General features: G+C 53.1%; 1 protein-coding gene across 3 annotated transcripts in view; it reads left to right on the plus strand.

Moving 5' to 3' along the window:
• Positions 1–14,422, plus strand: part of Rab11fip4 (RAB11 family interacting protein 4) — a 107,309-nt gene that overhangs the window by 86,874 nt on the left and 6,013 nt on the right. For 2 of the 3 annotated variants that reach the window (XM_021212448.2, XM_029545992.1), the window contains 11 exons: positions 3,601–3,824; positions 5,944–6,138; positions 6,846–6,980; positions 7,138–7,173; positions 7,539–7,638; positions 7,897–8,000; positions 9,087–9,227; positions 12,037–12,118; positions 12,699–12,836; positions 12,912–13,067; positions 13,976–14,119. In XM_021212448.2, coding sequence (XP_021068107.1) covers positions 3,601–3,824; positions 5,944–6,138; positions 6,846–6,980; positions 7,138–7,173; positions 7,539–7,638; positions 7,897–8,000; positions 9,087–9,227; positions 12,037–12,118; positions 12,699–12,836; positions 12,912–13,067; positions 13,976–14,119 — 1,455 coding nt within the window. The remainder of the gene's footprint in view (positions 1–3,600; positions 3,825–5,943; positions 6,139–6,845; positions 6,981–7,137; positions 7,174–7,538; positions 7,639–7,896; positions 8,001–9,086; positions 9,228–12,036; positions 12,119–12,698; positions 12,837–12,911; positions 13,068–13,975; positions 14,120–14,422) is intronic. The other variant, XM_029545993.1, reaches the window with a different exon arrangement.

The following is a 14,422-nucleotide window of genomic DNA, read 5'->3' on the forward strand; positions in this document are numbered from 1 at the left end:
ATGGGGTCACACGGAGCCATACTGCCTGCTGAGGGTACAGCCCTCCCGAAGCTTCCTTAAAGACCAGACATAGCCTTTCTGTGCAGACTCTGAGGAAGCCTCCGTAAGCTCCCGGCTTGGACCTGTGTACTCGATGCCAGGGCAACCGTGAGATGACCTCCCCTTCTCCCTGTGCACGCGCGTGCGTGCGCACACACACACACACCACTGGTCATCAGGACAAGAAAGAAGAGTTCTGGAAGCTAGAGACTCAGAAACTGCTCTGAACAGCCATATTTCTCAGTAGAAAGTCAACCTCCTCGGGTACTGGTTTCCTGCTCTGTCAGCTCTCAGGACAGGTCCTGGGCACCATGGAAGATGCAGGGTGTAGGCATGTGCTTTCTGGGTCTCCAACCAGCATGGTGACCAGGTGGGGTGGTGACGATGCTGCACCTCATCTCATCACACATGGCACTTTAGGGAGACTGACCAACCGGGGGGGTTCCTGCATTTGTTCAGCACAGAGGCCTGCATCTTGCGTCAGCCTGAGTAGAGTTTGCGTGGCATCCCCCGGAGGTTCATCATCAGCTCCTACACAGTCCCCAAAGCTCTCCAGTGTCCTGAGCCACGTGACACAGGTTCTCTTTGGGGTTCTGGCTCGAGCTGGCATAGCTGGGGGATGGCACAAAGCAGAGCCACCTAGACCCCTGTGAGGGTGATTTTATTGCTAGGGAATGTCTCCCTTGCTCCTGTAATCCCTTCCCCGTGCAACTTAAGAATCATAGAGGAACATCACCAGCTCAGACAGGGTTCTTGTGTGACTGGCTCTCCGTGCTTGCTAGGAGGGGTACAGGGTTGGGGGTCAGAGGCCTCTTCTGTACCCTCAAGAACTGCCTCCCTTCCTGAGGTGTTTGGGGTGAGAGCTGCTGACCCGCACTTCGCTCACCCTTCCGCAGAGGCCTGGCCCTCGGGAGGGAGCAGGCCAAGCAGGGCTGCTTTGGGACCGGTGCGGGGCCTGTAGCATCCTGCTGTCTTCCTTTACTGCCTTCCTTATGCTGCTTTAATTTGGGGGGAAGCTGCAGGAAATGATTTTGAAGTTATAATTAAATTTTCCACTTGCCTTAGGCAAGCAATTGTGGGTCGAATGAAAAGGTGTTAATAAAGGGAGAAGTTAATTTTAAAAGAAAATGTTGATGTGGGCATGCACCTGTGGATGCAGCTGGGGGCGGGTGGCACTCCACTCTTGGCAGTCTGAGCCTGGCTTCAGGGCCCTCTGTCAGCTGGGCAGCTTCAGCAGCCACCTGCTTGCTTTAAGCCTCATCTGTACTAGATGGGACAGGAGTGGGCATCTGTGCCCTGTACATCTCTGGCACTCTCGGGACAGCTGTGAGAGATGGTCAGAGGTCACAGGTGAAGGGCAGATGAGTCCTCTGCTCAAAAGTCTACCAGGAAGGAGGGTCATCTGGTCTTGGGATAGGAAGGGTGTTTTTGGCTTTTCTTCTGTCCTGGAGTTGAGGTCGGTTGCAGCTCCTGCCTGCAGCTGGACGGCTGATGGTGGCAGTCCCCACAGCTCGTCTCATGCCAGCCTGGCCTGCCTGTCTGGTCAGGTGAAATTAGCAGGTTTCATCGTGGGAGATGGCATAGAAGACTGAAGCTGCTCCTTGTTGGACGGCCACTCCCTCACTTTCCCCTGGGTGTTCCTGTGCCAAGCAGTGTCTCCCATGGGGGTGGCATGTGCACGTGGACTGTGCCTTAGGAGGAGAACCTGGGCACCATCACCAGCATCTAGTCTTTAGAGAGTGACTCACCTTATCACACCCAGCTCTGGAAACTAGTGAGCTGCGAGGGTAGCCGTGACAAAGGGAACCGAGTATGTGGCAGGCAGAAGCAGGCAGACCCTCTGCCCAGCCTACCAGAACTCTTGACAGGTTACTCTTTGAGCTCCTATTCCCTATCAGTACAATGGGAACAAAGACAGCCGCCATCCTGGAGAGTTGTCCCCAAACAGAAGTAGGACACGTGACTTCTCGTCAGTCTTTGGTAGTCGGTGGCTGCTCTGTCGCATTGGTTCCCGTGTTTCAGGTGAGCTTTGTGTGAGCTGAGAGTATGTAGCTCAGTGACTTAGGAGCTGTGTGTGGTTCGACCCTTGGAGCGTGAGGAAGACTTTGATTGCTCACCCTCTGATCTCCACCTTTGGGGTTGTTTGTGCTGATTTCATTGGTCCATCTGGGTTCAGCTGAGTGCTGGCGCAAGCGGGGAACCATGTTTGTGAATCATCTCTTTAGAGCCCCCAAGTTTCGCAGGGCATAGGCTTAGCCCCGCTCCAGGCGGCTTCTGGTGTCCTGAGACCTTTTCTTGTGGACACTTTTGTGAGGCTTCTGGCTCCCTGGTAGCCTGGGGAGATGAGGGAAGTATCTATAGTGGAGTTCTCAGGTAGCCCTAGACATGGAGTGTACCATTGACTTAGAAGCGCAGCCACTGGGAGTGCCTGCCCTCTCAAAAGCCAAGTACCACGGGAACGGTTTGCTGAGCCAACTACTTATATTACATTAAATAAGCCAGCCCTGAGCTCGTCTATAAGATGATGTCATCAAGAGGCACAGATGAACCAACCTCCTTGCACCTCAGTATCATTTAAGGCATCGGAGCATCTCAGGCCCGGGAGTGAGAGATCCTGGCTGGTGGTGTGTCATAGCCTTTTCTTGGCTGCTTACTCTGGATAGCCCATAGCAGACCAAAGTATGGAGACAGGTACCAGCAAAGTCCATCTAGTGAATCATGAACTTTCTTGGGGTTGTTAGTGGAATAATACCAAAGTCCACCCCAGGATACTACTCACAAACTCTGGGACCCTGGAGCACAGTGCACAGCCTCCGGGCAGCCCAGGAGGCTGCAGAGTGTCCTTTCCGGGTGCCTCAGCCGCCCTAAGCCTTTTCCAGGCAGTTGGGCTATCTCTGTTTCTTTCATGCTGCTTGACTGGTCTCTGCCTGTTTGAGCTTGGCATGTGACTCTCAGCCATCTGTCTTGGGAGGGCGGGGCCAAGAGAATCTGGTCAGTTTCTGGGAGTTTCTGAAACTGTTTTGAGTTTACTTTGTGTCTTCAGGACAGGATGTTTCAATTTTGAGTAAAGTGTTACATAACAGCTGGCAACAGTGGCTTAAGGGAAGACAGACAGACAGACAGACATGTTACTATTACTGTTTTCTTTTTTGCTGTACAGGTGTTGTGGCTGTACAGGGTCTTGGAGGGTGCACCATAGCTGTGCAGACTTCCTGGCACCATTGTGCCTCAGGTTCCCTGTGTGAGGTCAGGGTTGTCCCTGATAGTTGGCTAGGGTGGGTCCTCTGTCACTACATCCAAGAAGCCTTCATGAGCGTATGCGGCTCCACTATAGCCGCCCAGTCCTCAAGGCGGTTGATCTGGCTGTAGCTCTTTTCTATGGGTGGCTCTACCTGGGAGACAGAACCCTTACTGAACTCTCACGACTCAGCCACCATGAGAGGCCCTTGCCACTGACACCCCCCCACGCCCCACCCCCAGCCCCTGCAGATGCACTTGTAGACCTGTGAGTACCGAGTTCCGGGAGCCAGCCTCACTCATTCTGCCCTTCTGACTCTCCAGGGCAGCGACTTCTCTGGCTCTACTGATGGCGAGCTCCTCCCTGGGGAACCCGACTGCTTCCAGGAAGACGAAGAGGAAGCGATGACACTGGCCCTACCTGAGGGACCCCAGGAGTCAGACATGGACAGCCCCATGGAGAGCAGCCAAGGCCCGGAGGGCTCTGTCAGAAGTTGTGGCGAGGAGAAGGAGCCTGAGCTGGGGGGCCTGTTCCTGCCAGAGGACAAGTGAGTGAGCCCAACTGGCATGTGGTCCCGGAGCCAGAAAGTACCCATGACACCTTGTGAGGATCAGCACACCACAGGTGTCTGGATAGTAGGGATAATGCGTGTGTGTGTGTGTGTGTGTGTGTGTGTGTGTATGTGTGTGCACCACCACGTCTGACTTATTGTTAGATATATATTTTATATGTATGAGTTCTTTGCTTGCATGTATATGTGTGCACGCACCACATATGTACCTGTTGCTCACAGATGGCAGAAGAGGGTGTCAGAGCCTCTGAACCTGGAGTTATGGATGGTGTGAGCTACCATACGGGTGCTAGGAACTAGGTGCTCTTAACCACTGACACAGCTCTCCAGCACGAGTGTCTGAGACTCATATTTATTTTTCATTGTGTGTGCCGGAGTGGGTGTGCATGCTCGGTAATGTGGAGGCTCAAAGAGGGCGTCTGTGAGTTTGTAGGGGCATTTGTGGGTGCTGGGACTGAGCTCAGCTCCTCTTTTGTAAATGTATTTACTTATATCTTAAACACTACTCTGCCTCCTGTCCCCCTTCACAGAGTCCCTCCCCCACCCCTTCTCCTCTGAGAGGGTGCCCCCCCCAGATATCCCCCATCCTAAAGAGCAATATATTCTCTTCCCAGCCATGGGAATAAACATTTCACTAATGTTTATTAGGGGAAAGAGACCGTTGAGAGCCAGCCATTCAGCCCGAAGTACAAGTGACCCCCCCCAGGGGGGACAAAGTGTGAATAAATAAAATGCAGATTGAGTACCAGGGGACTTCTTAGCACCTGTCAGCAGGGCTGTCTGTTGTCCTTACACAGAAGCTGGGGTTCCCCTGGGACAGAGTTTCAGAACTAGCCAGGTGTGCATCTGTCCTCCCCACACACACCCCCTCCATTAAGTTTCCCATTGTGAGTGTAGACTCCCTGGGCTTGGGGAGTTGTGGTCTGTGGGCGAGCAGCGAATGTGCTGTGACCAGTGCAGGGACGATGGGTGCAGGCAGCCTACTAGCTGAGCCTCTTTGCTCTCGGTTGTAGTCAGCCCCAACCAGGCCCTCATGTGTCACACGGGTGGTCCATGAGATGCCCTAGAGTGTGGGGTCTCTGACAGAGAACTCTTTAGAATTAGGCATCTTTGGACTAGACATGCCACTTTATAAAGTGGGCGCTGATTCTCACCTGTGTTACTTGTCATGGTAAAAGATAAAGAGGGCGAGAAAGCTGGCTCAGTGGGTAAAAGGTGCTTGCCAGGTGACCGGAGCCTGAGCTCCAGAGCTCATAGACACGGGGGTGGGGGGCATCTGTGAATCCCCGCACTCGACATGGCAGGTGCAGCAGCAACAGCAAAGCAGGGACTCTGCTGTCCCTGGGCCTCCACATGTGGGCTGTGGCAGCAGTGTACATGTGCCCACATGCACTAATACTAATAATAAATTTTGAAAAATTAAGGGATAATTAAAAATTGGAAAAGATGAGGAAAGTGAGAATGAGAGGAAATAAGCCTTAACCCAAGTCCCATGGCCATGTCTGTGCTCTCTGCTTCTCCCTCCCCTTGCCCCTTTCCCCTTTCCCCTTTCCCCAACACAGGGTCTTTTGTAGCCCTGGCTGACTTAGAATAATCTATGTAGCACAGGCTGGCCTTGAATTTATAGGTAGACCTACCCCTGCCTCCTGAGTGCCAGGATTAAAGGTGTGCGCCATTGCTGCCAACATAGTAAGACACTGTCCCAAAATAAATGTATTAATCACTAAGTGTCAAAGCTTATATCTAACTTATCATTGATACATATTTCTCTGTCTTGTTACCAATCATTTGATACTCTATAATCACTGCTTTACTGATATATATATATTCTAATACAGTAACTGTAATTATAGTATAATTTTCATCTCTCTGTTGCTAAACCATTAAGAAATAAGCAGTGTTTTGTTGTCTGGGGATGGCACAATTTACTCATCCCTCATGGAGACATCCCTTATGGGATGTTTCTCTTCGGATGGGGTCCCCAAAAGTTTCATGCTTATCCAGGCTCCTGCCATCTGTTGGGCCAGGCTGGTTACCCCCAGATGCTGCAGGTCACGCCCTCAGCCCTCCACTAACTGGGTGCTTATGGCCCTAGGTGCCTCGTCCTCACTCCATCCGTGACCACATCAGACCTTTCCACTCACTCCACCGCCTCTCTCATCAGCAACGAGGAGCAATTTGAAGACTATGGCGAGGGGGATGACGTGGACTGTGCTCCCAGCAGCCCTTGCCCTGACGATGAGACCAGGACCAATGTCTACTCAGATCTGGGATCTTCAGTGTCTTCCAGGTGCCCCCCTACTCTGGGTGGCATTTAGAGTCCGTGGACAATGTCAGAACCAGTCTAGCCTCATCCCAGACAGGCAAAGAACACCCTTCCTCTGTCCTGGGCTACATGGCTCTACCTGCAGGCAGGGTGCCACCTCTTACATCCTGGTTGGGGGCGGGGGTGGGGGTGGGCCACATAATAAAAAGGAAGCCTTTTATTTTGGAGAAGAAACAGTTAATTGGTCTGGGAGTCTGCAGACCCCTGTGAGGGAATGTCTATGTCATCTTGCCTCCTAGAACCTCAGTGTTATAAGGACCTTTCAAGTGACCTTCTGTGGCTCCTTCCTGCCTGCTGGAGTCGTTCCTTCCTGTGACATTAACTCTCAGTATGCCCTGTCTGCTAATTGGGTACACACATACACACTCGCACACACTCATACATGCACACACATGCACGCACACACACTCACACTCACATGCACACACTATCACACACATACTCTCACACACACTCACACACATACTCACACATACACACACACACGCACACTCACCTCTATCTCTGGCAGCCTTGGGAAAGGATGCTCTGGTTTATTTCCATTCCTCTGCCACAAAATAGAAATAAGAGCCTCGGGGAACTAGGTTGAGCAAGCTCAGTGAGGTGGGGCAGGGCACAGCCTGCCAGCAGCATAGAGAGTGACCTCCCCTGCCCCTCCACCCCCGGTCCAGTGCGGGACAGACCCCAAGGAAGATGCGACACGCCTACAACAGCGAGCTGCTGGACGTGTACTGCTCTCAGTGCTGCAAGAAGATCAACCTGCTGAATGACCTGGAGGCCCGGCTGAAGAACCTGAAGGCCAACAGGTGAGGCTGCAGCCTGAGGGGCAGGGGCAGCACCTTGGGCACCAAGCTGATGAGTGATGTCCCCTCAGCCCATCGTACCTTAGTGTCGTGTAGTGGGCAGTGTGGAAGTGTGCTCATGCCCCTCTGTTCAGTGACTATGTCCCCCTCCTCTCTCCAGCCCCAACCGCAAGATCTCAAGCACGGCTTTTGGACGGTAAGACCCTCTTGGGAGACAAAGAGCTGAGTGCTTACCACTCAGAGACAGCCCTTGCTACCCTGTCCTCACTTAGTAGGGCCAGCATCTTCAGATCCTCACTTAATCAACCTTAGTGGGCCATCTAGGGTGCCCGTGGCTGTTTGTGTTACCCTTCCACTCGGGACCTGGGCTTGGGGAGCGCCCTGTCCATCATCCTTAGAGTAGAAGTCACTTGGGTGGGAAGGTCAGGTGGGAAGGTGGAGTATTCCTCCTGTGACCTCTTTTCTGGCAGCCCCTGTACTGAAAACTCACCTAGCCCGTAGCCTGAGTTGGGGCCTCAGGCTGTGGCAGACATGGCAGGCAGGTGCCCTCCACCCCCACAGGCAGCTCATGCACAACAGTAACTTCAGCAGCAGTAATGGCAGCACCGAGGACCTGTTCCGTGACAGCATCGACTCCTGTGACAATGACATCACAGAGAAGGTGGGCCCTAGGACTGTCTGTGTGTTCCTGGGATGTGTGGGGGACCTGCTCCGGGCTGCTCTCTGGGGACTTGGAGCCTATGCCCACATAGGGTCTTGTTCAGGGCAAGAGGGGCTCTCATCATGTGCCCCTCCCTTTTTCTCAAAATACAAGTGTTCTTCTTTGCGTAGTCATTTGGAGATCCTTGTCGTGGGCTTTTCTAGATTCTCAGTTCTGTGGCTTCAAAAGCCTGTTGTACCCTGCCACACCCTCCTGCAGGTGAGCTTCCTGGAGAAAAAGGTAACAGAGCTGGAGAACGACAGCCTGACGAGCGGGGGCCTGAAGAGCAAGCTGAAGCAGGAGAACATACAGCTGGTGCACAGGTCAGGGGCGCCGTGGCCCTGGGGAGCGCAGAGTGGATCCCCAGTCTCTCTGGCTCTGAGCCATTAGATTCCAGACCTGCTAGATAACTCCTGGGTGTATAGCCCCAGGGCTTGTGACTCCCACTGAGTGAGAAAAGCTGTTCTCAACCTGTGGGCTACAACCCTGTGGGCTACAACCCTGTGGGCTACAACCCTGTGGGCTACAACCCTGCAGGGATTTCATGTCAGATACGACACTTCAAATTTACAACAGTAGCAGAATTACACTTAGGAAGTGTAAAGTAATTTTATGGGTGCAGGGGGTGGGGAGGGGGGAGGTGTTAGGAAGGTTGAGAGCCACTGGCTTAGAGTGCTAGGGCCTGACCTCCCTTCCTGTGGCAGGGAGTGGAAGGCAGGAGGGCTCAGGAGGTGCTGTGTGTGGCCAGGTGGTGATTGAACGGATGGACAGCAGGGACACTGGGAAGGACAGATAGCAGGGAGACTGGGAAGAATGCCTCCCATGCTGCCTGGCCTCCCAGATGCAAGAAACTTGGTAGACTTCTCTGTGCTGGGTCTGGTCTCCACATGCTGGGTCCCCACATGGTCTTTTTGTATGCCCCAGCCCAGCCTGTTGGAGGAACTGTGAACTGTTGGACAACTAACTATAGGCTTCTGGTAGGCAGCATTGGGTTATCGCTCCAGAGGGGCCTGACCTCTTCCTGGCTCTGGATTTCTTATGGCCATTTGCCAGGATAGACCTAAGTAATTGGAGTGGCCCTGGGCAGGAAGTCTGTAGCAGAGAGAGGGCAAGCCTTGGAAGCCATTGGTGTAGCTGTGACCAAGCCTGCTGCCTTCGCCGTCTTCCGTGTGGCTTCGCTCCCCTCTGACGCTTCTTCTCTAGATCTGTTTCTCCCTGGAGTGTGATTGACACACTTCTTGTTAGATGTCACAGTGTCCCTCATTCACCTGTCAGCCAAGCTCAGGGCCCATAGGCCTGGAAACCTGCCACCATCCCAGTGAGTGTTCTAGAGGCCGCCGCAGGGTCCAGGCCTTCTTGGATGAGATGGGAGTGCGCCCTGACCGAACTTGTTTGTGCCCCCACCTCAGGGTGCATGAGCTGGAGGAGATGGTGAAGGATCAGGAGACCACAGCGGAGCAGGCGCTGGAGGAGGAGGCCCGGCGACACCGTGAGGTCTACTGCAAGCTGGAGCGGGAGAAGAGCACAGAGCTGGAGCTGCTCAACACCAGGTGGGCACCAGGCAGGCACCAGGCCTTGTGCCCGCTCGCAGCTCCCTCTGCGCCCCTCTGGCAGTGTTGCCCTCCAAGGGTTTCCGGTAAAGCTGAGCCGATCAGCACTTCTTCTTCAGATACTTTAAAATTGCGGAGGGCAGTTCTTCAGGGAGTGGGCAGAATGAAAGTTCCCGGTAGCTAAGGCACTTGGCCAGCAGAAGCCACGGAGGAGGAGCCGAAGGCTGGGTCTGATAGCTAGGCCTGGAGCGCCCTCTGCTGTCAGACCGTCCCCTGAATTTGAGCTGAGCCTGTGGTCGCCTGTAAACACCAGCATCTTCCTTGCTAGAAACCAAGTCGGGCTGGAGGAACAGCACCGGCCCTGGTCACGGAGCTTCTGTCTGCTGTGTAAACTCCCTCTCTCCCCCTCTCTGCCTGCCCCACGCCATGCACCATGGGCTTTGTGATGAGGCTGTGCTCTTGCCACTGGCTGGGCGTGGTGGGGCCCCTGGAGGGACAGGCACTGTCCTGGCCCAGGTGTTTAAGCAGAGATTGGTGGGGAGACCTCCCAACTCTCATGTGCCTGAGACTCTCACGTTTTCCAACACCTTCTCAATAAGGCTGTGGACTCTTCACTACAGTGCCTCATGTTGTGGTGACCTCCAACCATAAAATTAGTTCATTTGCTATTTCATAACTATAATTGTACTACCATGAAGAATTGTAATATAAATGCCTGATACGCAGGCTCTCTGCTAAGTGACCCCCAGACTGAGAACCACGGCTTTCGTGGCTGTTATTTGCATATGGCTCTGGGGCTACAGTCCTGAGGGGCTGCTCACCTTAAACACTCTTGTTTTAAGTGACTACAGGATCAAGAGAGGCGGCTGGGAGCAGAGAGGTGGAGGGGAGAGGGCAGCGAGCAGGGCCTGAAGCAGGAGCACAGGAGGTCAGGTCCTAAGGGTAGTCTTACCTGCTACCTCCCCACAGCTCCTGGGCATCGTGTGCAGGCATGGATGGCACTTCTGGTCATTGGCATACTCCCTCCTCACTCCCTTAGCCAATTTTACACCACTTAGCATGGAGGCCCAGACTCCTCTCTGGCCCTTGTCTGGAGGCCTCCCTAGGGTGCCGAGGCCTCATGAGGGTCAAGAAAAGCCTCTCCAGAATGAGGAGGCCGTAGCTGGGGCGAGGGCACTGCCAGAGTTGGACGTGGTTTTGTACATTCTGTAGCCATCTCACCTGCCTATGAAACCGTTTGAGTGCCAGCCCCATCGGGTCACTGTGGGGCAGCTGTCTGGAGTCACTCCATAGAGGATCGTTGCCTCTGGTCAGAGAAGCTGCCGTGAGCACTCCGAATTCCAGATGAGGGCTAGCGATGGAGAACAGAAAGCAGATGTGGGCATAGCCCTCAGACGATGGATGCACACAGAGAGCCCTGTGCTTACCAGTAGGACTGTTCCTCCTCCAAGAAGCGCCCTTCCTCAGTGTTTCATGAAGGATTTTGTGTATAAACATGTGTGTTCACATGTGTGCATGTTGAAGGCCAGCTTTCAGAAATTTTTAGGTTTTGAAATATATATTTATATATACATACATCTTGGAGATAGGATCCTGTCTAAACATGAGATTCCTCTTTCTTTTCCTTCCTTCCTTCCTTCCTTCCTTCCTTCCTTCCTTCCTTCCTTCTTTCCTCCCTCCCTCCCTCCCTCCCTCCCTCTCTCCCTCCCTCCTTCCCTCCTTCCCTCCCTCCCATTCTTTTTTCGAGACAGGATCTCTCTGTATAACCCTGGATGTCCTAGAACTCACTCTGTAGACCAGCTGGGTTCAGACTTCGAGGCCCGCCTGTCTCTGCCTCTGGGTGCTGGAATTAAAGCCATACACAATCAAGCCTGGCTTCTTTGGTTTTAAAATAGCTTATGGGGCCAGGGGAATGGCTCAGTAGGTAAAGCGCCATACAGAATTCGTGTCTCCAGAACATACATAAACCAAACACAGCAGTGTGTTTCTGTAACCCCAGTGTTCTGCGGCAGAGATAGGAGAACCCCCAGAAGTTGGAGGGTCAGCTGGTCTGGCAAACCAATAAAAGATCCCATCTCAAACAAGGTCAAACACATTTGCAGTGTGACACATGTATATGCACAACACACTGAACTCAAACATACACAGTTAAAAAGTAACTTATGAGCCAGGTGTGGTGGCGCATGCCTTTAATCCCAGCACTTGGGAGGCAGAGGCAGGCAGATTTCTGAGTTCGAGGCCAGCCTGGTCTACAGAGTGAGTTCCAGGACAGCCAGGGCTAAACCAAAAAAAAAACCAAAAAAAAAAAAACCCAGTAACTTATGGACTGAAAGTAGTTATATATGTGTGTGTGTATATATATATATATATACACATATATAATTTTATTTTTTATATACATACATACATACATATTTTTGAGACTGTCTCATGTTACTCTGGCCACCCTGGAACTCACTATGTAAACTAGGCTGTTCTCCAGCTCAACAGAGATCTTCCTGCCTCTGTATCCCAAGTGCCAGAATTAAAGGCACTAATAATTCCGCACATGAAGCCGTTTCATGGTATACAGGATTTTGGCTTGTGGCATCACGTCAGTGCTCAAAAAGCCTTGGATTTAGAAACATTTGGGGTTTTTGGATCAGGGATGCTGGACCTGAGTTATCCTGTGAGACATTTTCTTCTTGTCGTCATTTTCTCTCAGGTGGTAGTTTCTTTCCCCTGGAAGCAGAGACTGGTTGCCAGGTGCCTCCTCTCTAAGGCCGTATCTGCTCCTGAGTCTCTGAGCCATGCCATCTTTCTTTCCCAGGGTGCAGCAGTTGGAAGAAGAGAACACAGATCTGAGAACGACAGTGGCTCGACTCAAGTCACAGACCGAGAAGCTGGATGAGGTGAGCCGCAGGTTCCTGGGTTCATGAAATGATAGCAGTCGGGGCTGGATCGCAGTCGCAGGAGCACTAACGTATTTCCCTGCAGAGAAGGCGTAGCAGAGTGCAGTAGCACACACCTGTGATCCCAGCACGCAGGCTGCAGAGAAAAGAGGGGCATCCTCTGCTACATCATGAACTTTGAGGCCATCCTAGGGTACATGAGAGTTTTATCTTAAAGATAAACAAAAGCAAGTTTATTAATTAAATAGGAAGGAAAAGTGAATGACTTTCATTTCTGAATTTACAAAATTTCAGGTTTTCTACAGTGAAAATTTCGCCTGTCTTATATATTGTAAATGCCTTATGTTGTGGAGTTCTCTTCTTGAAGATGGTGGGCTTAGCTCCTGTTTGGACAGACAGCTTCTTCTCAACCTCTGTCCGAGACTCCTGAAGGACATCAGCGGCCTGGGACGTTTCCTACTGTTTCTAGAATGTCCCCAAGGTGGCAGTCTGCCTGTCCATTTGTCACACTAAGGTCCTGCCTGCAGAGTGCGCGGGCCCTCTCAGGATGCTTGCCCTGACCGGGTCTGCCTTGTCCTAGGAGCGGCAGCGAATGTCTGACCGGCTGGAGGACACCAGCCTGCGACTGAAGGACGAGATGGACCTTTACAAGCGCATGATGGACAAACTGCGGCAGAACCGCCTGGAGTTCCAGAAGGAGCGGGAGGCGACGCAGGAGGTGAGTCACAGGCCAGGGCCCCTGGGGCTTCTCTCAGTGCCACTGCTGCAGCCAACAGGCTTTTCTCCCGCACAGCTCATCGAGGACTTGCGGCGAGAGCTGGAGCACCTGCAGATGTACAAGCTGGACTGCGAGCGGCCAGGTAGGGGCCGCAGCTCCTCTGGCCTTGGCGAGTTCAATGCCAGAGCCCGGGAGGTGGAACTTGAGCATGAGGTCAAGCGTCTGAAGCAGGTAGGCCCCAGAGCCATGTCCAGTGGCTTTGAAGGCGGGTGGGTCAGCCATTCCGGCTTCTGTTTAGAAGCGGGGAGCCATGAGCCCCAGTCTGCCTCCTGCCACCTCTCCTGTCTTTTCTAAGCTCCCTGATCTCCAAGGCCCTTCATCCCATCCCCCACTCAAGCAAGCAGCTTACCTTTGATTACAGCCAGTGGTTCTTGCACTCTCGGGCCCCTGTCCTGTTCTGGGTGTTAGAGTAAGAGAACCATGCTCAGGCTGCAGATGCATGCCTGGCTGGGTTGGGACCTCAGTCAGATAGCGCCTAAGTCTTTGAGATTCTGCTTCTCATGGTGTCCCATTATTCCTGATGCTGCAGCCTGTGTTAGGGTGGGATCGGGAGGGAGCAGTGGCTCAAGAAGGGAGTGAAGTCCAAACTCAGCTGGGCCTGTGAACCAGAGGCTGGGCATGGACCACACCTGAGTTCAACCACCCAGGCAGAAGTCTTAGTGGCCGTCTCCTCCAGTACCACTAGCCTGTCACCTGCCCAGGGGCTCCCAGGTTCCAGGGGTGAGCTAGAGGCAAGAGTTGGAGTAGTGTCACCTGCCTTCTGGGGCAAGAGTGTCCTGAAGCAGCTCCCACTAAGCAGGGTCCAGAACCTGGCTGCAGGATGAGCCAGGAAAACCAGCCCTCCCTGCACAGAGAATCAAGAGTAGCAGCTCCCTTGTGCCAGGTCAGGGCTGCGTGCTGAGCTGCTGGTGGGCAGAGCTCCCTACAGGACCCTAGAGAGGGAAGGCCTCTGTCATTTCGGTTCTCCCAGGCAGGGCTGTAACTCCCCATCCCGCTGAGGACACAGGCACAGGGACATGGGTGCCAGCAGGCTCTGGATGCTTCCCAGAGTTCATGATGCCTTTGTTCTGTTGGCACAGGAGAATCACAAGCTGCGGGATCAGAATGATGATTTAAATGGGCAGATCCTGAGCCTCAGCCTCTACGAGGCGAAGAACCTCTTTGCAACCCAGACCAAAGCCCAGTCTCTGGCTGCAGAAATTGACACAGCGTCTCGAGATGAGGTAGCCTTGTCCTCCCGTTCTCTTGGATGCTCACATTTGTCTCCATGGCGACTTGTCTCCATTCTGTGGGTCCTGCCCCAGCTTCCACCTGCTGGCACCACAAACCCCAGACTACATGGGATCCCGAAGGCAGGCTGAGGCCTGGCCCTAATAGTCCTCCATTTGCCACTGTCTCGGTGACATCAGAGCTGAGCAGGAGACAGCATAGGGGAGGGGCTTAGCTTTCCTAACTCGGGAGCTCTGGGCTCAAGTCAGAGTGGACTTAACCCAGATGGAGACCAGAATTCCCGAGGCATCTACCTT

The sequence above is a fragment of the Mus pahari genome, chromosome 14, assembly GCF_900095145.1.
Source record: "Mus pahari chromosome 14, PAHARI_EIJ_v1.1, whole genome shotgun sequence".
Classification (NCBI taxonomy): domain Eukaryota; kingdom Metazoa; phylum Chordata; class Mammalia; order Rodentia; family Muridae; genus Mus; species Mus pahari.